General features: G+C 38.5%; 1 protein-coding gene across 1 annotated transcript; it reads left to right on the top strand.

Annotated features, from left to right (window-relative positions):
- Positions 1–7597: 7597 nt before the first annotated feature.
- Positions 7598–23732, top strand: CALM2 (calmodulin 2). Its single transcript, XM_058278515.2, has 6 exons — positions 7598–7702; positions 13702–13732; positions 20802–20945; positions 21022–21128; positions 21563–21698; positions 23061–23732. Exons 1-6 carry the CDS (start codon positions 7700–7702, stop codon positions 23087–23089), a joined length of 450 nt encoding a protein of 149 aa, XP_058134498.1. The 5' UTR covers positions 7598–7699; the 3' UTR covers positions 23090–23732.
- The last annotated feature ends 1148 nt before the right edge of the window (positions 23733–24880 follow it).

The raw sequence follows: 24880 nt of genomic DNA, 5'->3' as shown, positions 1-24880 counted from the left end.
TGGTTCCTGGTGCCTCCTAAAGAAGAGAAGCAATGCAAGACAGTGAGCTGATGCAATAAGGTGACTCAACAAGAGACACAAGGAGGAAAACAAAATGAGAGATACAACAAAGCAGGGAGTGGAGGTGGTTCAAGTGATTAGTTGCCTCCCTCCCACTGGGAGATTCCCAGTGCCTCCTGAAAGGAAGATGAGCACACAATGAACAGACACAGCGAATGCAAACAATGAGGGGATAGGGAGAAATAAATAAGTCTTTAAAAAAAAATTGAGTCAAGAGATATAACTATTTTTAATGTAATATTATTACAAAGTCAATAAAAAATAAAAAAAAATTAAAAAAAAAGAGATATAACCTTGTAATACATAATCCTTGTTGGATCCCAGATAGAAAAGATAAAACAGCTATACAAAATATTTGGATGACAATTGGGGAAATTTGAATATAAGTGGGATCTAAGATGATATTATGGAATGATTGTTCTTTAAAAGTTTGATAACAGCTGGGAAGCGGACGTGGCTCAACTGATAGAGCGTTCATCTACCATATGGAGGGTTCAGGGTTTGATCCCCAGGGCCTCCTGACCCATTTGGTGAGTTGGCCCACACTCAGCGCTGCTGTACCCAAGGAGTGCTGTGCCACATAAGGGCACCCCCACATAGGGGTGCCCCACATGCAAAGAGTGCACCCTGCAAGGGGAGCCACCCTGTACAGCTTGCCCAGGAGTGGCACCACACACATAGAGAGCTGACACAGCAAGATTTGATGGAGCAAAAAAGAGACAGTTTCCCAGTGCTGCCGGATAATGCAAGCAGACACAGAAGAACACACAAGCAAGGGGACACAGAGAGCAGACAATGGGGGCAAAGGGGAGAGAAATAAATAAAAATAATAAAATCTTAAAAAAAAAATTTTTTTTTAAAGTTTGATAACAGTATTGTGGTTTTGAAGGAGAATATCTTTGTTCTTACGAGATACATGCTGAAATTTAGGGCTGAAGTATGATGTTTTTAACTTTCTTTCAAATAGTTTATCAGAAAAAAATTGTGCATCCATATATGTGTGTGAATGTGTATATGTTTATATAGAGACAGAGAGAGAAAGCAAATGTGGCAAAAATGTTAGCTATTGTTGAATCTAAGTGGACAGTATATGAGTGATTCATTGTACTACTTTTTAACTTTTCTGTACATTTGATATTTTTCAAAATAAACTGAGAACTAAATTTCTGAGGAAAATATTTGGTCATTCAAAAAAACCTTACACCTGAAAAAACAGATGGTCTTTCATTTCTAGTCAAGCCTGCTATTGTAATAGGGGCACATCTGTGTCTCCTCCAGTTCCCACATGACGTCAGGGGTTGTGACCTCTCTCAGACTTACTTCACCCTAGGATCAGTCAAGGTGACAAAGTGGCAGTGAGATAAAAAAGACATTTTCCCTAAATGACTCCCATTTTGTTATGCAGAGGGAAACCATCAGAAAGGACCTCTGCAGACTTTCTGAAGCCACAAGAGATGGCAATTCCCAAGCAAATATATTCTCTTGCTCTGGTGTGATTTCAGAGCATCAAAAATACAAGTAACATGAGGGATTTACCATGTCCAGATACTGACCCATGCCTTCTGAGCAAACTTTAAGAGTGTACACATCTACCCCCAAAGTTTCATCAAACTGTGAATCCTCTCCTCAGGCTCTGTCTGCTCCTGCTTTCTGGTTGCCCAACAGAAGAGAGGTCAGAACATCTCGAGCAGAGAGAAAAATGACAGACAAACTTCCAAACTGATAATGCTACCAAGAGTTCCATGGAAAATATGGTAGATACATTCTGTCTTGAGCATCGGCTATGTCCCAATACCATGCAAGGTGCTGGAGGTACAAACATAATTAAGGTTCCTCAAGGAACTCAGTCTAGACACAGTGACCAACATCAAAGTATTACAACATAAAGTGCTTTAAAGATACTTTGAAAATAATGCTTATTTTTTCCCTGGGTGAAGTAGAAAGAGACCGGTGGAGTGAGGAAAACGTAAGGGATGTGATATTTGGTTCAAGAACGAGTGGATGTTCAGCAGGCAGTCAGAAGGGGAGGAAGGACGTTCCAGGCAGGGGGAGGGAGTAGCATAAGCAAAGACATGGAAGTGGGACACAGCATAGCACATCCAGATACCTGCAAGGAATTCAGCTTGCCTTGGAAGGCAGGGTGGAAGGAGGTGCCTTTTAATAAGATGGAAGTAGAGGAAAACAGGTCTGGGTGAAAGATGATGGGTTCAGTTTTGGATTTGATGCCTTAGGGCCAGTGAGTCTGTAGGAGGTGTTATCAGCAGGCATTTGCATCACTGCCAAAGACCTGGGCAAGAGAGGGCCTTCCTTGAGATCATTTCAGAGGGCCCTGCTCTGGCCCTTCTTCACATGCACCCCTCCACACAGGACTGAAAGGACGTCTCCACATCTCTTCTAGACTATTCCAAGTTCCCAAATTACAGAATTCCTTGCCCAAACAGCTCAGAGTCTGTTTCCAGGAACTTTGAGGCTTCTTTCTCAGGCCCATTACCTGGGGAGCAGACTGTACCCCTGGCGTGCAAGTCCCTAAGCCCAAGGGCTGGTCAAGAAGTAACTATTTGCAGGGCTGTGGATGGAGCTTGGTTAGGAGTACTAGAGTGTCCACACATGTGCGTGCAAGACCCGTGACAGTGTATGACGGAGTGGAGGTAAGAAGAGACAGCAGTGGGTTGTCCGTTAGTAGATGAATTTCCCTATATTTTCACTGTCCAGTATGGGATCTGGCAAGGGAATTTGAGGTTCTAAGCTTGGCCATCACCTTCCAGGTTGTTATGAAAGTTTGTCAAGGTAGGAGGATAGAATGTATTTCATTCGTTTGTTTGCTTGATTTATAACTTTCACCATTTAACATAGGATCTGTGAGGCTCCGTTGGTACTCTTGACCCAACCCGGCAAAGGTTAGGGTGAGCCTGAGCAGTTGAAAATACTGATCAGGAGTTTAGTAGAGACTTTAAGTCTGGCTCTCTAGATTTGGGGTTCATCAGCACAGAGCTAACACCATGGAAGTGGAGAGAGTGCCCAAGGCAGGTGTTAAGAGTCATGAGAGAAGAGAGCTCATGGAAATCTGGAGACTTACCATTTTTAAGCAACCAGGCAGGGGAAGAAGAACCAGCAAAGGAGCCTGCAAAAAAACTGCCAGAGAGATAGGAGAACTACTAGTAAAGGGGCCTTTCAGAAGTCAATCAAGAAGTATGTTTCAAAAATGGAATGGTCAATAATATGGACAAAGTATGTAACGTGATCAGCACAGTGATTGGCCCATGGTAATTGCCCACTCACCAGAGGCTGACCCAGTGATGTTGATGGAATTGGCGATGATGATGTCTCTGTTCCTTTGTGCTTTTTCTTTTGCCTTAAACACCTTTTCCTCTTTCTCCACCTCTACCCCAATTCTCTCTTTTTTAAAAGATTTAATTATTTATTTCTCTTCCCTTTCCTCCCATTGTCTGCTCTCAGTGTCCACTCACTGTATGTTCTGTGTCCGCTTGCACCCTTGGTGGCACCAGGAAACTGCGTCTCTTTTTAGTTGTTGTTGCATCATCTTACTACGTCAGCTCTCCATGCGTGCGACGCCACTCCTGGTAGGGCTGCGCTTTTTTCACGTGAGGTGGCTCTCCTTTCAGGGCACACTCTTTGCGCGCGAGGCTCCCCTACATTGGGGACACCATGCCACTGCATGGCAGGGCACTCCTTGCGTGCATCAGCACTGCGAGTGGGCCAGCTCACCACATGGGTCAAGAAGCCCTGGATTTGAACCCTGAACCTCCCATGTGGTAGGCAGATGCTATATCCATTGAGCCAAATCTGCTTCCCTCTACCCAAATTCTTATGGGTAATTTCACATTCTCTAGGAAGTCCTTTCCTTGCCCATTAGTTTGTTCTTCCATGTGCTCTTATGGTCTTTTATGCTCACCCTTGTCATAGCACATGCATAGCACATAATAGACTATTGGTATTTATTGAATGAGTCATCATGGCATCTAGAGTGACCAACCACTCTGGTGTGCCTGGAACTGTTTCGGTTTCAGCACAGAAAATCTTGCATCCCAGGAAACCCTTCATTCCTAGGCAAATTGAGATAGTTTGTCATAAATTGACATCTCAGTATTTTTTGAATGAGTAAATGAATGAATGACAGCATGTCAATATCAAGGTAGATGAACTTTGACATTTCCTATGTGTGTAAATGAGCACAAGCCCATTCAGAAAGTCTGGAGGAAAGAATTGATTCTTTCCTTAAACTCTCTCCACCCTTCATGGAGCTGAGGATGCTGTGGACAAAACATGACCTGGTTGGATTCCTGTTCCCACTCTGTTTTGCCCCATAGCGCTAGAGAACGGATAACTTTCCTTTTTCAACCAGGATTCCTATATGAACCATAGAATATGATAGTGCATTACAAGGATGGTACATAACTAGTACTACTCGTATGCATAGGAGAAAAATGGATTCATTACATCCAATGGATGCCTAAGGGCATAGGCCCTGAAATCAACAGTGCTCTGTAATATCCCTCTGCACAGCCAACTGGAAGAGGGAAGCTATGGGAAGGAAGTGCTGAAGGATGGGCTAGTGTTATCTTTGTTCTGCAAAATGAGGAACCGAGACCTGGAGAGGAAGTGTATTCTCATTTTCCCAAGATGGGTAAAGGTAGAAAGCGGTAAGATTTTCTCACTGGTCAGGAGGGGAAAATGTAAGACAACTACTGTCCAGGTCTTGACAGAATGGTCATCACCAACTTTGTTTCTCAGTTGGCAGTTGCCAGAGTCAGACTGCACTGTATTTCATGTTGTGGAAGACAAATGCTCTATAAATAAATTGACTTGGAACAGCCTCAAATATGCATAAACCACAATGGCTTTAAATGTAAGTCTTAACTTTTTGTTTTTCCTTTTCTTTCTTTTCTCGAAGAGGTCAGCAAGGAAGTTTCTATGAGAGGTCTTACTGATAGTCAATCTAAAAAAAACCAGGAGAACTTTTCTGTATTCTCTATAACAGGCATGTTTCATTTTCAAATACATGTTTAAAAGTTCTTCATTTCAGTACATACATTTGTGAGTACGCATCTGTATATTAAACTTAAGCTTAAGCTTGTTACATGTTAGGCATCAAAATTCATTTTCTAGAGGAGGTGATTATTCATTTTGTCATTCAATTTCCCATCATTAAAAATTTCATATATAAAATCACTGCATACTGATGGGATGCTGTGTAAAGAGAGGGTATTTTTAGTGACTAAGCTGAAAGAAAAGATTTTGTGACTCTCCCACTTGAGTAGGAATCAAATGCAAATTTCTGAGGAATAGATGGGAAAGACTTGGGAGCTACCAGAAGGCAGAGTAAATCGGGCCTCAGGCTGCATTTTCAGTTTGGATTCAAAAGCAGAGGTGCCCATTGTTAAGTAACATTCCACCTCAATTATATTTCATTTGTGAGAAGAAAAGTTAAATAAAGAAAAGTTAAATAAGCTTCTTCGCCTACACCATCACATCACCAGGTTAGCAAGGAGAATCAATGCACAGAAGACTGAGTTTTCATTGAATGGTCATTCATCTGAAAGGAAGGTCACAGGGTCGCCAGTGCTAACTGAAAGAGCACTTATTTAATGTCGGGTTTGCATGACTGAAAGAAAGAGGGCCCATCTCTGGCCTAGTAGAAGAAATGCTTTTGATGGAACAAGAAAATGTCTAACTTGGCTATAGGAGTTTAAATTCCACTGAAGCCTTCCAAGTGGGTTGCAGATAGCCATTGGGGAGCACTTGGAAATAATATTGCTGGGCAGGAAGTTGTTCTGGAGAGATCTTTCTTCTCGGGAGGTGGATTTCACCTTGGCTTGCTAAAAATGCTGTTCACTAGGTTTCAAGGGTTTAAGTGCTTGTGCTTTATATTGGGAGATTCTAAGGCCCTGACATGGCTTAAGATGATTCCTTCTGGGCTGTGGGAGAGGGTAACTACTGACAACCTTCTTGGGGAATTGCTCTTGAGCATTAACCCTAGAGTCTTTCCAACTTCCCAGCCTCTTCTCCCTCCCTCTGCTGGTTTTCTACTTTATTCTAGTAATTCCTAACCACTGGTAGCTCACACTTCATGCCTTGCAATTGCATGCCTCTGGGTCTTACCCTGTTATTTCCTTCACCTAAACCTGCTTCCCTTTTCTTCTCTGCCTTTTCCTAGCCTATTTACAAGGTCACACTCAATTAAGGAGTCATCTCCTCTAGGTACCCGTCTTGGAATCTCTATGGTTAGTTAAGAGTCTTTCCTCTGTGTCTTGTAAGTCTTCTTTATGGTAACAATTAAACTATAAACAAATCAAGCTTGCACAGTAGGTGATCACTATTTGCTTAAAAAACATTCCAAATTATGCTCACTCTTGCTTTTTTAATGTAGTTTAAAAAATATCCATTTAAATCTAAGGGGTTAGAGACCAAAAGAGCAAATTCGTTATGAAGAGGAACGTATGCCATAGTGACCAATTGTTAGGTGCTTACCCTGTGCCAGGCACTTTAACATTTTACTTGAACTCTAATCTTTACATAATTTTAATATTTTCAATCATTTTTTGATATACATCTTAATCATTTCACAAATGAGACCAAAGTAAACCTTCCGACGTCATTTAAGAAAAGGGTCCAAGACTCATATCCAGGTCTCACTCCATGCCAGAACCCCATTATTTAACAATATCAAAGAGCTATTGCGGTGACTAATTCCCCCAGAATCTTGGTTACTGTGGTTTTGAGTGACTTTTTTTTTTTTCTGGTAAATTATCCGTGGCAAGGGAGGCGAAGAGAAGGAAGTACAAACGGAAGACCCTTTCAGATTACTATGTCAGCTGAGCAGCTGCATTTGGCCCAACCCAGATTTCCCTAGGTTTTGTGAGGGAATGAAATGGAAAATGTGTGGCCGCCACAAGGGCGAAGTACAAGGCTAATGGGAAGCTGAGCGCTGGGTACGTGCTTACTGGGGTCTCTCATCTTCATTCTCTATCGATTTAAGGGATTATCGTCTACCCCTAAACAAGAGGCGGGAAAGTGTGGGTGTGTGCGAGCGTGGCAGGGAAGACTGGGTGGAGGAGGAAGATTCTTCAACCAAGCGCAAAAGCAAGCGACTCTTCCGCTCGGCGCAGTTGCCAGGACAGCGCGCTGCTGCAGCAACGGCAGAAGCCGCACAGCGACCCGGTGGCGGCTGTGAGCCGAAGTGACGCATTGCAGGTACGAACCCGCCAATCAGAGGCCGGTTCAACGATCATCGCGTAAGCGTCGCCACCACGGTGCTCCTCCGCGCCGCAAAGTAGCGCCCCTCCAGCCTGAGTCCACCGGCCTTTTAACGGCTGACCGGGGAATGGAACCCACTTACGTCATCCGCTCTCCCAGTTCCCTTTATCTCTCGCACCATCGACCAAATAACTGCGGCTAAAGGACTCTCGAGAAGAGTCTGAGGGGAAGGGGCGGGGAGGTGGGGGGGGGGGGGTTGGCCGGGACTCGTTTGCGATGGTCCGTTATCTGGCATGGGCGGAGGGATCTGGCGGAGGGAGGTGTTTATGAGGAGTTGGGGGCGGAGGGAGAGAATTAGTCCGAGTGGAGCTAGCGAGGCGAGCGGTTGTGTGATTGCGTTTGGGAAACCGGCAGCGCTTGCAGCATGGTGAGTGCGTCGCTAAGCTGCTGGCGCATGGCTCGGGGGGTGGGGTGGGGGAGAGAAAGACTGAAGCAAATTGACTCAAAGAAAGGGAACTCGCATCCCTTGCTCCTACTTAAGAGTGGTCTTCGCCAGAGGGATGGCGCGAAAGAGCCCGGGGGCGCCCTCGACGGTTGTGTCGCAGGTGCTCCCCCACCCCCATTCTCCTCAGGGGGGTTCTTCGTGTGACTTGGCGGCCAGGCGCACATCCCCCGAGGCTGTGAATCTCTTCAGGGGTTTGGCTGGGGTGAGCGTGGACCCGCGGCAGTGGCCAGCCCAGCACATGGAGAAAAGAGAAAGTGGAAGGACGGTGGGGGGGAGCATAGAAAGCCACCAGTCGGGATTTCGAAAGGTCAAGCCAGGGGCGGGATTGAAATCCCCAACGGACGACTGTTGCGGACGCCGGGAAGCGCCTTTGTCCGCCTGCGGCCGCCATGCGCTGAGGGGGCGGGAGGCAGCGCGCGAAGCCCCGGGCGAGCGCCGGCGCCGCCGTTGCCGGCGTCTCCCGCGTGCTGGGGGGCGCGCGAGCGGGCGGCGCGGGGGGGTGGGGGGCGGGCGCAGGGAGCGGCCGGGGGGGCGGCGCGGGGGGCGCGCGGGCCGGGAGCCGCCGCCGGGCTGGGTTAGCGCCCCTGCTGCGGCGCCGGCACCTGCAGGGCTGCGGAGGTCTCCGCGGCTCGCGCCGCAGCGGGGCCGGCCCGTTGGGGCTGGGTGTGTGTGTGGGGGGGGGGGGGGGGGGGAGGCCGCGACAGCTCCCCATCCCCCACTGGAGGCAAGAAGGAAGCTCAGCAAATGCTGCTCATTCTACTTCATCTGGGCCCTGAGGCTTTCACTAACCCAGGCATTAAAAAATAAAAATTTTAAGTGACTCCTCGAAGGAAATAATCTTACACGCCTGAAGTCAAGAACATTCTCTCATCATGTTAGGGAAGGCATTTAGTTCCAGGTCTAGGATCTGAAAGGCGTTTTCTATTCACCTAGCGAAAGCAAGCTCGGGGTGCCTGCCATTTTCGTGTGAAACTCGGACTTACCCTCATGTAACAGTTGGAAGGGTGACTGCGGAAGTTGGAAGGGTGTCTATATCCTCCTGAAGTACTCACGTGCACTCCTAATGTTAGAGAACCACTACCACACAGCCCTTCTCTCTAGCCCCCTTGAAAATGGTTTTTCCGTGTAGAAGTTGCCAGGTCATCTTAACGTGCAGTTAAATTCATTTGTACTGTAGTATTGGATTGGCAAATACTGTAGCAATAAAGAAAACTGTGCGTTTTCCTGTCAGCTAAGACTGGAACTGCTGTATTTAAAAAAAAAAAAAAAAAAAAGACGAGCGCGGTAATTTGCAATACTTATTTTTTGGCTCTTTTTGCCAAGTGGTTACGGTGATGGGTGTGTCCACGAGGGAAGGTGACATCTTAAACCAGGAGGTGTGGGAATCCTTGCCAACTGAAACCTTCAACCCATATGGGTGTGGGGAGAGGAATTCACCCTGGACAAAACTAGCATTCACTTAAGTCTGTTCCATTTTTGTTCTATTTTCTGTGTTTAAATATGGTCCTCGTTCCGGGATGTGGAGTACATTTTTAAAATTGGTTTAAAAAATGAAGGGTATGATTTTTTCCTAACCGGTTCTGACAAGGGCATTGGTAGGTTTTCTTGGTAATGCTTACAGTTTGTATCTGAACATTTTGGTGGTCACCTCTCAGTGGTAAGCTTTTGTAGTCATTAATGCTTTGGAGATTTCCCGGTAGTTTGATTTTTAAATTGACAGTCATCGTTAAGTAGTAAACTAATATGAAGTTGACCCCAGGTAACTCCATAATTATAAAACTCGATTTTAAATTGGGATTCAGTCAAGGAATGAAAATCGATTTGATGTGGAAGTGGAATTAGATTGCTCATATTGCTCTTCAGTTTATATGTTTTTGCTGATTGGAAGGGAATTGCTCAAGGAAGGCTGGAGGCCAGGATCATTAGAAAGTAAAAGATGTGAAGTTGTGGATCACTTGGGTGTGAAGGAAATAATCATTCCATTAAAACTTCAAGGAAGCCTTCTTCCCAGAATTCACTGTGGCTATATTAAAATTAAGGAAGTTCTAGTTTGAACTAGAATGATCGGTTTAGGCCCTTAATAAAGGTCCTAATTTTTAAGTCATTTTGACCGATGGTTTGTTTCTCTTTTGACCCAAGATACAATAGAAGTAGTAAGGTCTGTTCTGTCATAATTAAGCTACCTTTTTCTACTTTCTGAAATAATTTAGATTGCTTTTGATAAAGGTAAAACACACTCTGGCTTCTGAAATTGTAGGGGAAAATTATATGTGAATCCTTTGTTGTATCTAAGTAGTGCTTTTGGGGAATGAACAGATAAGAATCGATGAAGGATAATAAAAGTTTGTATTACTTGTCAAGCCTATGAACTCATGTTTATTCAGATAAGAACTTCAGATTATTTTTATGCCTTCTTTAACAAGATAAATTCCAAGACTGTTCATATGTACTTCTGAATGCCATTTAGGAAATGTTTTAATAGATAAATAATGCATTCACTTCGCTTCACTCATCTAGCCTAGGTCAGTGCTCTCGATGTTTACAAATCACCTGTGGATTTCTAAAATGCATACTCTAATTCAGTAAGTCTGGGGTGCAACCTGAGATTTATACAACAAAAAATTTCCCATTGTAACCATTTTCAAATAACCAATTCAGTGGTATTAATTACATTAACAGTCATGTGCTACCATCAGCACCATCCATTACCAAAACTTTCTCATCACCCCAAACCAAAGAAACTCTACCCATTAAACAATGAGTCTCCAGGAATGCTTTTTGTCATCCTTTTTTTTAAAGAATGCTAAACAGAAAGCAGTCTCACTTTCTATAGAGGGCAACTACTTCTTGATAGCTGGTGTTTTCAGTTCCACTTAGTAAAACTATTGCTTGGAAGTTTTCTCTGGAGTGACTAGACCAGTTTGGAAGGAAATTATGTCAATAGTTGGAGAAATAAGGGAGTTGAGAACTATTCTCTCTAGTGGATTAGTCTTCACTTTGCTGAGATAAACACACATGTTAATGAGCTTTAGTTTTCCCCAAAGTATAATTCTTCTGGTTCTTACAAGAAAATGGCTCTCTCCATAGACAGAAATAAGAACCAAATTTATTTGCCTGTAGTTGGAAACCGCTTACAAACTAGAGTGGTAGGAAGTGTTGTGTACTTGTGTTGCTGGTGATGTTTACTTTAAAACCTTGAATAGGATAAGTAGTAAATACAGAAAACCTCTGTCATTTAAAATTGGTTTCCTGGCAGGACGTGATTTGCATCCAGTTTTCAAACTTTAAAGATTTTCAAGCAAAATTGAAGAGTGCTTTTAAGTTTCAGTAATTTATAGTTTTCCATGTGCTTAAGTGGAGTGGACTGAATCCTTTGAAGCACATTTATGATATTAAGACTGTGTGCCTGGAGATAAGAGACCTGGGCAGGATGCTCTGAGGCCCTAAAATTTTGACTTTCTAAACAAAATTGGACAATTTCAAAGTTTTCTTTTATAGTTAACAGTAACACATTTAGCTTATCTTAAACATTTTAGACCTAATCTGATTGTACCTGTTTTGTTAGATATACCAGCGTTGCACTTTGTGGTTTCAGTTTGTGCAAATGAATTTTCTCAGCTTAAATGAAGTTAATGGGGTAGGTTTGCTGTAAACTAATCTAAGGTTTGATAATGTTATGCATGCATGTCTTCCTTCTGTGTGGAAATTGAGGCAAGTCATGTTGATATTTAACATTGCATGTTCTCTGGTTAATTTATATAAAAATAATAGTTACCATTACATCTTTGCAAGTATTTATACATAGATTCTGCATAATAATTTTGTAAGGTAGTAGGTGTTAATCCTTTGTGTTAGACATGAAGTTGACTCTGAGAGGTTGAGTAACATGCCTGAGGTCACACAGCTAAGTAAGGTGCAGAGCTGGGATACCAGCCATGATTCAGAACACCATGCTTTTTCTCCAACCATGCCTTTCTGCCGTTTCTTCAGAAATTAATGGAAGTTCTGCCAAATGAGTCACACTAGAAGTACTCTATAGCCTCTCTTAAAGAAAACATCAACTCAGGATTCACTTGGTTTAAAATCTTTCTCCTAAGGGGGAAAATCTTGTGACTGACTTCACCCCAAATATTTGTTGATAGAGGATTGAAATGTGGGGTAAAGGTAGATAGTTGTTTCTGGTTTTTTTGTTTTGTTGTTTTTTTAATATTTAGTATTTGAAACTATTTGGCTCTTCAATATTAAGGTACTGGGCTTTTTTTTTTTTTTAATAGAAAGAAATTCCATTTTCATTGTGGTCTGTTCAGAATTGTTGAACAGGGAAACTTGAGCTTTCTGGATTCCTTCTCAAATTTTTCTCATGCTGCCCCCTAGAGAAAATGTGATGCTACTCTACTTTAGATGGTGTTATCCTTCCCGAGGGTGTGTTCATTTAAAAAGAATGAAACCAGGAATTGTTTTAATTTCATTTCCAGCAAATAAATAAATGGGTTAATTATATGTAGTACACTTTGACCCCACTTAGGTAGGGATTTTAGATAGAAGTCTATTTCTTGATAGTGCTCCTCAACTAGTACCACATAAGCAGTTGCTTCATGGGTGTATTTGTGCTAATAGTAAAATGTCCAAAAGTGAAGGCCATAGGAAGAGTGAAGGAGCCTTTGTATTTTGCAAACGTCTATATATATTTTTGTCTATATATATTAATTTACGTCTATATATATTAATTTATAGACACTGGGGGTGTCTGACATCTTAGTTCATAATACTGGCTCTACTAGGTACTAATTTTGCAACTTGCTCCACACCCCACCCCATCCCTGAAATTTAACCTGAATCTTTCCCCTTTCTGTAATGTAGGGTTATTGTGAAGATTAAGAACAGCATTTTAGCAAATGCCTAGAAATATTTTTTAAAAACCAAAACCAAGTATCCCTGCTTGTGTTACAAGCATAGCAAACCTTTTTAGGTTTGCATTTGAGATTTCAAAAATCAAGGGATAGAAGCAGATTGTGGCTCAAGTGACTGAGGACCTTTTTCCAACATGGAAGGTCCCAGGTTCTGTTCCCCGTGCCTCCTAAAAACAAGCAAGACAAAAAACCCAACAACTCAGGGGAGCCAATGTGACTCAGTGGTTGAGCTCCAGCTTCCCACATAAGAGGTCCTGGATTCAGTCCTCGGCCCCTAGTACCTTTAAAAAAAAAACCCAAGGGAAAATGGGTGGCCTGACTGAATATTTGATAACAGCATAATGCAAATGTTCAGAGGCCCAGATTCTCGGCCAGTTGCCCAGCAGGTGAGAAGAGTAAAAAAGCTGATTGTTTTCATTTTGCACCAACCAGTAGAACTTGGATTTTATCTTTTTAATAGATGAATATTTGCTTAGGTTTTTTTGTTTGTTTGTTTGTTTTTGTTTTTGCTTTGTTTTGTTGAGGTTTGGTATGTCACATTCTTGTCGAAATGATTTGTTTATATGTCAGTAATTTTGAGTTTGTGACCATTAAACATTAGTTTTGGTTCACTGGAGATTACTGGTAATAATAACAAGCTTCAATTTGTGTTTTTAATTTTGAAGAAGGATGCAGTATTTCTATTGGAGTCTATTCTCGCCTTATTTGGAAAAGTAACAACTCTAATTCAACTTTCTAGTTTGCTTATTATCAATTGTATATAAAATTTAAGTTTTCAAAAGTATTCTGAGATGGTTGCATATTAAACTTGGGGTCAAGACAGTTTAGCTGTGAAGAGAAAATAGATGTGTGCATTTTCTACCCAACTGTGCTTGTTGCTAGTGCTGAGGAATGTTAAACCTAAATGAAGCTTATGGTACACAGTGAACACTGAAAGTTTTAAAATCTTGTTTCTGCAACTGCTAATACACATAATCCCAAATCACTTACCTGTTTTTCATTTCTTTGTAGGCTGACCAACTGACTGAAGAGCAGATTGCAGGTGAGTGAAATACATTGCTAGGCTGTACCCTTTGGATTTAACTGTAAACTGAATAGCCAACCTCAAAATAAGATACTTGTATGAAAGAATTGACTTTGATCTGTTTTATAGATAGTAATAACCTGTGTAATGTAATAGAGTAATTGAACCCACTTTGGTAAGTAAGGAGGTGTAAACTTGGCCTGTTAATGATGTGTGGGGCTAACTTAATTAAGGACATGTGTTTTAGGCAGTGTTGATGTATTGTGGAGTCTGGTGGTGGTGGCCATTGTGGTTTTTTATTGTGTGGGTTTTATGTTTAGTTTGTTTTTAAGATTATCTTACTCGAAAACATGAATTCTGGGCAAGTTAATGTTGTGCAACTCATCAGTCTCCACAAGAAAGAGGGCCAAGTAGTAACTGAAGTAACTTGAAATGTACAATCAGTAATGACAACTGAATTTGTCCTAGTTTAAATTAGCTAATCATTTAACCTTAGAGCTGCGTTTCTAGTTAAGAAATAATCGTTTATCTCTAGTGCGAACTTAAAACCCAAAAGTTAGCATACTGTTTTACAAATGTTGCTGTAGTAATTTGAATTTGTCTAAAAAAGCAGTGTCAGCTATTGACATAAAGAATGTTTCAATTTTATTTCCTTTGGCTTGCTATGGAAGTGTGTAAAATTGTTAGGTAAAATGTGATGTGTTTTTATGCTGCATCAAAAAGCGTAATTTTTTATTCTTATAGTTTGATGTGACTAATTAAAGTCAAAATGGTGGTAAAAAATTGCTGAAGTTTTTTAATTGTAGTATTGAAGTGCTTTTCAAACTCTTATTTTTTGCTTCCATGATAGACTTATTAAAGCATCAGGCAGTGTAGTACTGCCACAATATTCCTGGTAGGCAAGAAGGAGTTCTAGAAGTGTTCAAAAGCACCCAAGCATTGTTTTAATGCTAGAGAAAACACACCCAGTTGGAATCAGTTATATAATTGTCCATATGAAGTATCCCTTTCCCTTATGTTTTAAACTTACATATAAATTTTTCTGAAATACTATATACCTTTATGCCTCTTCTTTAGGATTTGATATGGGATACCTAATCTTTCCAGTCTTAAACTCTGGCCTTCTGTAATACTCCTGCCTTCCTCTCATTTTTCATTTTTCAGTATTCCCAGCCAGTAGTTGTCCTGCTATACAGAGTGTATTCACTTAAGGGAAGAAGATGTACTTTTCATTCTGCCTATTACATAGTTAATGCTCATTACCACCTCTTCAACACAGTTTTTTCTTTTTAAATTAGTTTTATTCACACACCATACAGCCTCTCAAAGTGTATAATTAGCGGCTCTCTGTATAATTACAATCTAGCTTTCGTTACAAAGTCAATTTTAGAACACTTTTCATTGCTCCAAAAAGAAAAACCCCAAACCCATAAAATCCTTTTATTACTGACACTGAGCATTGGTATGGTACCTTTGTTACAGTTGATTAGCCCATAGTTTGCATTAGTTGTATTCTCCCCATATACCACCCTATTATTAACACCTTGTAATCACATATATTTGTTTTAGTTCGTGGAAGAACATTCTTATATTCGTACTATTAATTACATTCATTTTTACACCAGGGTTTACTGTGTTATAAATTCCCATGTTTCATCCTCTAGCTTTCCTTCATTAGTCATAAACATGACCCTGAACTTAATGGCTTCAGCCACAGTCACACGCGATTCAGTGCTGTTAATTACATGCACTATAATATGTTTGTAGAACATATTGTAGAAAATCAATCTTCAAAGACTGATAATGTTTCTATAAAGTACACTTGTAGCTTTTTGGAACATTGTCTATAAAATGAATTGTATTATTCTGTTAACTTCCATCATAAAATAAGGTTTTCTATGGGAGCTGGAGAAAAATCTGTTCTAGGATATCTCCCTACCGTAGACCATAGGTTTCCCTAAAGCCATTCCATAGATCCTGTAGAACCTTCAGGCATAAGTATTTTAGCTGGGAGGAACCAAAACTTTTATGCTATTAAAATAAAAGTTGTGGGAGATCAGGGGCCTTTTTGTTTCCTACACATAGTAAGCACTGAGTAAATATTTCTTGAAGGAATAATCGTCAGAGGTGTGTGGCACAAAAATGATTCTTAACGCTACCTACTCTATCCTAAAAATTCTGCCTCCTCAAATCCCTTTCAAATTTGGCATATTTCAATGTCCACTTTGGAGATGAAGGCAACTTTTTTCTTTATCTGGTAAATTGCTGGTGACCAATAACATCTTAAGAGTCTGAAACCTACATGTTCTACCAAATTGTTAAAAGAAACAAACGTTGTAAATATAACCCCACATTAAATATACTAAAATCTTCTTTTAAAGCTCTTTTTCTCTTAATATCATAATTCTTGCTACTTCAGATTTGTTTAGAAATTCTAACAGCAAATGACTGTCTAGGGGGAAGAACATGCCTCTTGTTTAGATGAAGTTACTTTAGTCTCTAAAAAGTTGTTTATATTGCATAGTCTAAAAGAGCACTCCAGAACAGTCAGTGTGACAGCACTAAGAATTTTGTTGATGACTTCTGTGATGTCAGTTACTGGTGTTTTGACATTTGGAGGCTTAATAGGAAAAGTATATAAGACTTTTTCTGGTTTTTTAGAAATTTGTGCCTAAACATTTATTAAACTTTCATGGACAATTACAGGGATGAGATTTGTTTAATAAAAAATTAGTTTTTTTCAGTTTATAGTAACAATTACAAAATGCTGATATAGGACCAATACATGACCTTTAGGACTTAAATTCAGAATATTTTGAATAAATAGAAGTTAAACATTTCGTTTTTGTTGTTGTATTTGTTTTATTATAACCTCCTTTCATAAAATTATGTTAGGAAAGCATCCTGGGGTAGCTAATGAACAAATAAAACAAGACTTTTTTTAAAATTTCAGTATAGGCACAGCTAAAATGAATTTTGAGAGATTTCTTACATTAAGTAGAACATAGCTGTTCTGACACATTTAGGACTAGTTCTCTTTATGGTGTATTTAAGTTTTGACTCTTAGGTTCATATTTTAAGTCATTCTTGGGAGTTAATGTGTCTAGAAGTACATGCTTCTATATGTAAAGATTATACTAAATCAAAGTATAGGTGTGTAAATGGAGGTGAATTTAATTTGTGCTTTTGGCTTTATATTTCAGAGATTTTTTACAGATACTAATGTAAAAAATAAAAATATGTGGAGTAAACCTTCACCTTTAAAATAAATGTTTTCATTTGGTCTTGCACCCTTAAAGAAAAGAGTGGTTATAGCATAGATATAGTTTTGTCTGCTTGTCATTTATTCCAACAAACATTTAAGGGTTATTTTTTAAGGGTTAGATTTAAAATTTTGAAATTTAGAAAACCTGTATATAAAGTTATACCATGCATCTTCCTGAATTTGGCTTCAAGTTAAATTATGTAATAGCAAAAAGATTATTACTAGTTAAGCATTGGGAGTTTTTGCACATAGTAGTGTTGTTAAAAGATGCCCATGGGTTGGGGAGCAACTTAGAGATTGAGCTCCTGCTTCCCATGTTTGAGGTTCTGGCCTCAATCCCTGATACTTCCTTAAAAAAAAAAGAAAGAAAGAGAAAGACACCATGGCTAAGTACAATAGCGGAGAATGTAATTAGGTAATTAAACTTCTCTAAATTTTTTTGTAACCCAAGTTATTAGGTGATAGCTGCTGTGTTTTTAAACTCTAATATTTACCTATTTCTAAAAAATAATCTTGTGTCCTGAAAAAAAAATGTGAAGTAGAAATATATTCATTAAATCCTGCTATTTATAGGTGGGGAGTTCCAGGCCTACTTTTGTCATTAGGCTGATCTAGGTTGGCACTATATACTATTTTCATAAAATTGACCTTCAGTTTGGGTATGCTCCTTTTGTTTGTTGACAGGTTAGTTCCTCTAGAAATAAGCAGTAATACTTAAGATGCAACTACCTTACTGTTGAATGTAACAAACTACAACTAGTTGGTGGTACCTGGTCTGAATCTAAGCAATTAAAATATTTTAAGCAAAAAGTATTATGTTGCTCCAAAAAGATACTAGGACATAGGCAGTTGTGTGGGTAATTCAAAGAGAGAACCCAGTTAAGAGCTGTTGGAATAGGTCAGGCAAGAGATAGTGGGGTCTTGAACCAAAATATTGATTGTAAAGATAGAAAAAGAATGGGCAGTATTTAAATGACAATTCAACAGAGCTATTGGCCAAAAATGTTGACAGTAAGTAAGAGTTAGAGTGGCCCCCTTGGTTTTTCTTGGGTGCCTAGCTAGGCTTCATTGCTGGGGAGTATAGAATTCATTTTCAGATACCTTGCTTGCAGTCAGGCAAGGGAAATGTCCTTTGTGCAGTCAGAAATAAAGGTATTGTGTTAAGGAAAGGAGTGAGTAGTCTTAATATAATGAAGTCTTTGTTGTAAGTGAGCATAGATGACATGACCAAGGAAAGGAAGAAGGATAAGAAGTTTGGTTATAGCTACATGTAAGACATAGATAGGAACAAGAGACTTTGATGATATGGGTAGGAGAAAAACCAAAGTACTATTAGGAAAGACAAAGACAAGAGAAGGTTGAGATTTTTGGTGTAGTCTGGGAAATGAGACCAGCTTTTTCTTGACATTTATTAAGTACTTATTTTATACATATTAAGTTCTTTAAAACAATAGTAAGTACTATTATCTTCACTTTACTAGATGGGGAAGCTGAGACAGAGTAGGTTTAGAAACTTGTCCAAGATTGCATTGCTAGTAAGTGGCAGAAGTAGGATATTTTAACCCAAGCAATTAAGTTCCAGAGTCTGCTTTTAATTTATATACCGTGTGGCCTCACGTACTGAAACATACTTGAAAGGATTAGGCAGCTAGGTGGTCATTGGTGTAAACTTCATGTTCTCAGCTGGTGGGTTGGAGCTGCAAATCATTTTAGCAGTGGAGAGAGTAAATGGAGATGAGTGATGGTGCCTTCCAAAGTTCAGGAGAGGCATAAAGGACAGACACTTAAAAGAAGACATATCTAGGGTTTAGATTTAGTTTTAGTCTACGAAACATGAAGGTAATTATATACTAAGAGGTAGAAACAGTTGAAGAATAGTTGACTCCAGAGAAGAGATAACAAATGGAATGAAAATGGAATTATAGGGATTGGAATAGATATGGATGGGTAGTGAATAAAAATAGCCTTGGATTGTTGAAAGAATTATATCATTTCTTAAGCATGTCTGAGGTACACAATTTCAAATGTATAGATATGTTAGAAGAGCTTTAATGTCCCTGTGAACTTTGACGTTAATTTCTGCTTTAGTTTTATTTGTAAAATAAGTGTGGGGGACCAGTAGTCTCTACTTCAGAATTCTTTCTGTTAATGAATTACTGTTACTTTGGTTTCTTCTGATGCTGGTCCATGGTTTTGTGCTCCCATTAGTTGTCCAGATAATCTAATGGTGAACAAGAAAACGTAATTTCACAAGAAGATCCTAAAAATCTTAAGCAGTAATGTATTTCGTTTGGAGTTTTATATTTTAAAGAAAGCTGTAAATTATCTTTGTTCTCAGTGATAAAGCACGGAATGAAAATTGGCATTACATGCCTTAATCCAGGCCAGTGTTAAATCATTATAATAGGTTATTTGATGATGATCCTTTCTACTTTGTAGAAAAGGAAACTAGCCTGTGGCATAGTGGGGCTTTTTTTGTTTAATTTTGTTATTGAAGTAGATCATTGATACATGAACATACATAAACAGGAAGTGTATAATAAAAGTTGTGAACTTAAACATGCGTTACACCATACAGGGGCACCATACATACATCATCCCTCCACCAACACCTTGTATTGTTGTGAAATATTTCTTACAAACCATGCACAAGCGTTGTGAAAATATTACAAGCTAGAGTCTCTCTTATATTTGGTGACTTTTCCCCCTGACCCACCTTTTTTTTATTTAATGTATTTTTTTTTTACAGAGGTTGTGAACTTAAACAATCATGCACGTATGTAGAATCACCATACAACACTTCTTCACCAGCACACTACACCGCGGTAGAATGTTTGTTAGAGATTGAGATAATATCATCAGACTATTAGTAACAACCATGGTCCATAGTGACATTTGGCACACTTTTTCCATGCCTCCCTCCCCCATTATCAACACAGTACATCTTTGGCATTGATGCTAAAATATTATTGTATTGTTGTTAACCACAGTCCATAGGTCACACTAGTTGTATTTTCCCCATACTTTTCCACATTCTCACTACCCTGCAATAGTGACGAACACCCGCTCTGGCTCACAGAAGGGCACTCTTAGATCTGTACTATCAACTACAAATTCTCTCCTACCTCTGAGTTAACTGTTATTCAGTCCCCACATTATTCTCTAGCTTTCTTTAAATTGACATTTTCATCCCTAGACTACCCCTTTCAGCCACAATCCCATTTATAAACTAGCTCCTACTCCTATAATGTGTTTACCATCAAATCTATCCATTTCCACACTTTGACAGTATGCGTATTGTTTTGAAATTTAAAGTCTTGTTTTAAATTTAGTAGTTGGTTGATTTAGACTTCTTTTTAACCATTGAGGTTAACTCTAAAACACATTGCAAATAAATTGTATAGTTACTCTAGAGATAAGACCAGTAGTCTTATTTTTCTATTGTTACAGTTAATGTCTATAAATTTGAATTGTATTTCACAGCAGCTTCAGTGGAAAACAGAGAAGACTCATCATTTGGGCATTTGGGTGTTTTGTGTTTTTCAGCCCAGAATAGTTTTCATTTTTAACTGGCCTTGATATTGGAATTTCCTGTAAGATTTTGATAAACTCCCTGTTCAGTCAGTGTGAGCATATACTGCAATGATTGGCCAGAGATGTTTGAAATATTTTCACAAGGTTTTCCCACCTAATGCTTTAAGAATCAAAATCCTATTTGAGTGCTATCTCCCTATATAAAGATAAAAGTTGATTGGTAGATTTCATTTAGGAGGTTATTTTTTATTGCTAACCTGTGCATATGAATTGTCTTTTTTCAAACAGAATTCAAAGAAGCTTTTTCACTATTTGACAAGGATGGTGATGGAACTATAACAACAAAGGAATTGGGAACTGTAATGAGGTCTCTTGGGCAGAATCCCACAGAAGCGGAGTTACAGGACATGATCAATGAAGTCGATGCTGATGGTAGGTCTTTTTAATTTAGGGTGAAGGTTGATTTGAGGAAGTGGCATTTAAATTCCCTTTTAATGTTTCATTATAGGTAATGGCACAATTGACTTTCCTGAATTTCTGACTATGATGGCAAGGAAAATGAAAGACACAGACAGTGAAGAAGAAATTAGAGAAGCATTCCGTGTATTTGATAAGGTAGGTATTCAAGGACTAAATTTGTTTAATTTGAGGATGAAATGAACATATCAGGATCCCCTGCTTCTTTGAAGGACTTTTTCTGATGACTTCACTACATTCTTTAAATATTGAGCAAAAGATTTTAAAGAATTCAGTTAAACTTAGATTTTTGAATAATATGTATTGGCATTAATCTTGTGGCAAAGAAGGCATCGCTTTAGAACTAAGTAGTAGTGATTTAAATGTTAAAGTATGTTTAAACTTCAGGATATCTTGCTAGGCTGTCCAGTGACATTTAATTTAGAAGTTTAACTATTTTCTGAAACTCGTATAGTTTGTATGTATTCCCAAAATATGGTTTTCTCACTGATAAGTTTATTAAACATTAAACTTCCATTCCCAACTCACAGAGTCTATAATTTTACTCAGAAGTTTAACCAAATTTTTTCTAGGATGGCAATGGCTATATTAGTGCAGCAGAGCTTCGCCATGTGATGACAAACCTTGGAGAGAAGTTAACAGATGAAGAGGTTGATGAAATGATCAGGGAAGCAGATATTGATGGTGATGGTCAAGTAAACTATGAAGGTAAGTCTTTCACTCTCAGCACTTCCATTCTGTACTTTGACTTAGAGTTAGAGGTACTTGTTTAGGTACCTAATAAGTCAAAAATTACACCCCCCACCACTGCAGTACTGACGATACTGAAACAGTTTTTCATACTTAACCCTTTGTTATTCTGAGTATTGTTTGCAAACTAGACAACATCATTGTCACCTAATAACATTTTAGCAATGTTAACTATCAGGTTCCCACCTGTAGACCTAGCAGCCTGCCTTGTAAAAAGATCCGTAGATGATTGATGTGCACATTAAAATTGAAAAATATTATATCCCAAACAATGGTAAAATGGTTTTGTTGGTTTGTATGAGGTAAAGATTGAAAAGTACTATATTCCAAACAGTGGTAAAATGGTTTGTTGGTTTGTATTGTTAAATATTGCAAAAAAAAAACCTTCAGGCTTATTCAGTATCCCTAAAATGAACTTTAAGATGACTTTCTTCTTCCATTGAATTCTCTTATTTCCTCTCTAACACTGTTTACATATGCTTAAAATCAAAAGTATCCTATGTGGTTGTTAACTTGGAATAGCCATAGCATGAATACAAACTATTCGAAAACTGAAGGGGTTTCCAATAAATAAAACCTTTGCCTTATGTTTTTTCACTTATATTTTTTCATGATGTGTAATTACTTAATTTAGAAAACAGCATAAAATCTAACATTGTGAAAATTAAGCCTAGTCCATTAGCACTGAAGTTGTAATATAGGCTTATAACATGGCAGATTGAAAATGCAAGTTCTAAATTAAGAGCCAAAAACGATTTGTTTTCTTTATAATAGCTTATTATTATTATTATTTTTTGAAGTCGACAACCTTTATTCTCTTTCTAAAAAGTAAATCCGGAAAGAAGCTAGTGATCATAGCTATACCACCACGAGAATATTGACTTTTTACATATTGACAAAGCCTTTCATTAATCCTGTAGTACGTATTCAGAGCTTTTATACACTACACACATTGAGAGCAGAAAAAACATGCAATTTTTAAGAATTCCATTCCAGATTCACAAAATCCTATAAAAAGAGATTTTATAAAGACAGGCAAAAGATCTGTCAATCTAGGTAAAAACATTACCTAAGTACACATTTTCATTAAACTTATTTAAAGCATCCCGTTAGTTTAGTTTATGAATTAGTAAACCTAAATAATTGCAAGGCTTGTGCAGGTCCAGCCTTGGCAAGAAAGTAGTTTTCCTCTATTTCTTCTATACTTTATTGTAATTCTGAGGAGAGAGAGAAATGGAGAGACTCAGTGATTGAGTAAATGCAGTTGGTATTGTCAGACTTGCCATTGACTTAACTTTTCATGTACTTCTTCTTTTTCAGAGTTTGTACAAATGATGACAGCAAAGTGAAGATGTTGTACAGAATGTGTTAAATTTCTTGTACAAAATTGTTTATTTGCCTTTTCTTTGTTTGTAACTTATCTGTAAAAGGTTTCCCCCTACTGTCAAAAGAATATGCATGTATAGTAATTAGGACTTCATTCCTCCATGTTTTCTTCCCTTATCTTACTGTCATTGTCCTGAAACCTTATTTTAGAAAATTGATCAAGTAACATGTTGCATGTGGCTTACTCTGGATATATCTAAGCCCTTCTGCACATCTAAACTTAGATGGAGTTGGTCAAATGAGGGAACATCTGGGTTATGCCTTTTTTTTTTTTTTTAAAGTAGTTTTCTTTAGGAACTGTCAGCATGTTGTTGAAGTGTGGAGTTGTAACTCTGCGTGGACTATGGACAGTCAACAATATGTACTTAAAGTTGCACTATTGCAAAACGGGTGTATTATCCAGGTACTCGTACACTATTTTTTTTTTTTTTTTTTTTTTTTTTTTTGTACTGCTGGTCCTGTACCAGAAACATTTTCTTTTATTGTTACTTGCTTTTTAAACTTTGTTTAGCCACTTAAAGAAAATCTGCTTATGGCACAATTTGCCTCAAATCCATTCCAAGTTGTATATTTGTTTTCCAATAAAAAAAATTACAATTTACCCCACTGTTGCTCTGAATCTGAGTCATTTAATTAACTAAGGTTTACTAATTTTGAGAATAAAATGTGATGTTGGTTTCTACTTGGTATAATCTAGATAAATTCTTGGATCATTCAGCGTTGTGCTCAGCTTTTCAATCAGGATACTTCGAAAGGTTTAAATGAAACATTTAAAATCCTTAGGCTAGCAAATCTAAACTACTTAGAAGTTGCTTATGGTTTTTTTGTGCTTTTTAAAACTAATATAAATACTTAATGAAAGATTCCATAGCCTATCCGAACCAAGATTAAAACATGGAGTATAATTACCTGCTTATTATAGCCACAAGATTTTTAATTTCCCAGGGGGCAGTTTATTATTTGATAGGCTACTACTGCCTCACCTTTGACTATTTTATACTGCTATTAGTTTTACCAGAAAATAGAAAACTGGATGGTTAGCAAAGGAAAATAGTGATAAATTTGTTTTAGATAGGGTAAGGGAAATTACAGGCATTGATAATTCTAAGGGGAGTGGAGAATATTACATTATGACATAATAGGCAGTTGGCTAATAACGAAGATTTTAGGTGTGTACTTTACTCAGTCTCCTTCACTAGCTGTGATTAGAGTTTAATTAAAAAGGAAAGTTGAACAAGGTATTCAATGGAAGATTTTCTTATTCCTGGCCTTTGAGACATCTCCAGATTGTTAAAATAAGCATGGGCTTTGAAGTTTTATTGCAGCAGTATTCAGATAATTTCTGTGAGTGACCTTGAAGAGGTCAGACTTACCCAAGCTCTAGTTATCTTACATGTAAAATGTGTATAGTTTATCCAAATGGTTTCTAAGTCAGGGCTTTTTTAAAAAATTCAGTAAAATAATGCAGATAAAGCACTTAGCAAAATCCTTGGCATTTTCAGTAAGTGTTCAATTATTCTTCCAAATCCCCCTTTCCCCATCCCACCTACCTGTAACCTCTAATTTACTATCTGCAAATTTACTATTTTTAATAATATTAAAATATTGTTCATCCTTGGTGCCTTGTTTATTTCACTGAGCATAGTGTTTTCAGGGTTCTCCATGTTGCGGCCTATCTCAGAACTTCATTCTTGCAGCCAAATAATCTGGACAAAATATAGATCACATTTTGTATATCCATTAATTTGTTGATG

The sequence above is a fragment of the Dasypus novemcinctus genome, chromosome 17 (assembly GCF_030445035.2).
Source record: "Dasypus novemcinctus isolate mDasNov1 chromosome 17, mDasNov1.1.hap2, whole genome shotgun sequence".
Lineage (NCBI taxonomy): Eukaryota > Metazoa > Chordata > Mammalia > Cingulata > Dasypodidae > Dasypus > Dasypus novemcinctus.
The sequence above is the reverse complement of the archived record's forward strand: the minus strand, read 5'-3'. Positions and strand labels throughout refer to the sequence as shown.

Excerpts from the sequence above, each read along its gene's own strand:
- CALM2 (XM_058278515.2), top strand. Across the intron at positions 20,946-21,021 it reads CAATGAAGTCGATGCTGATG|GTAATGGCACAATTGACTTT; the intron begins GTAGGTCTTTTT and ends GTTTCATTATAG. Across the intron at positions 21,699-23,060 it reads TGGTCAAGTAAACTATGAAG|AGTTTGTACAAATGATGACA; the intron begins GTAAGTCTTTCA and ends CTTCTTTTTCAG.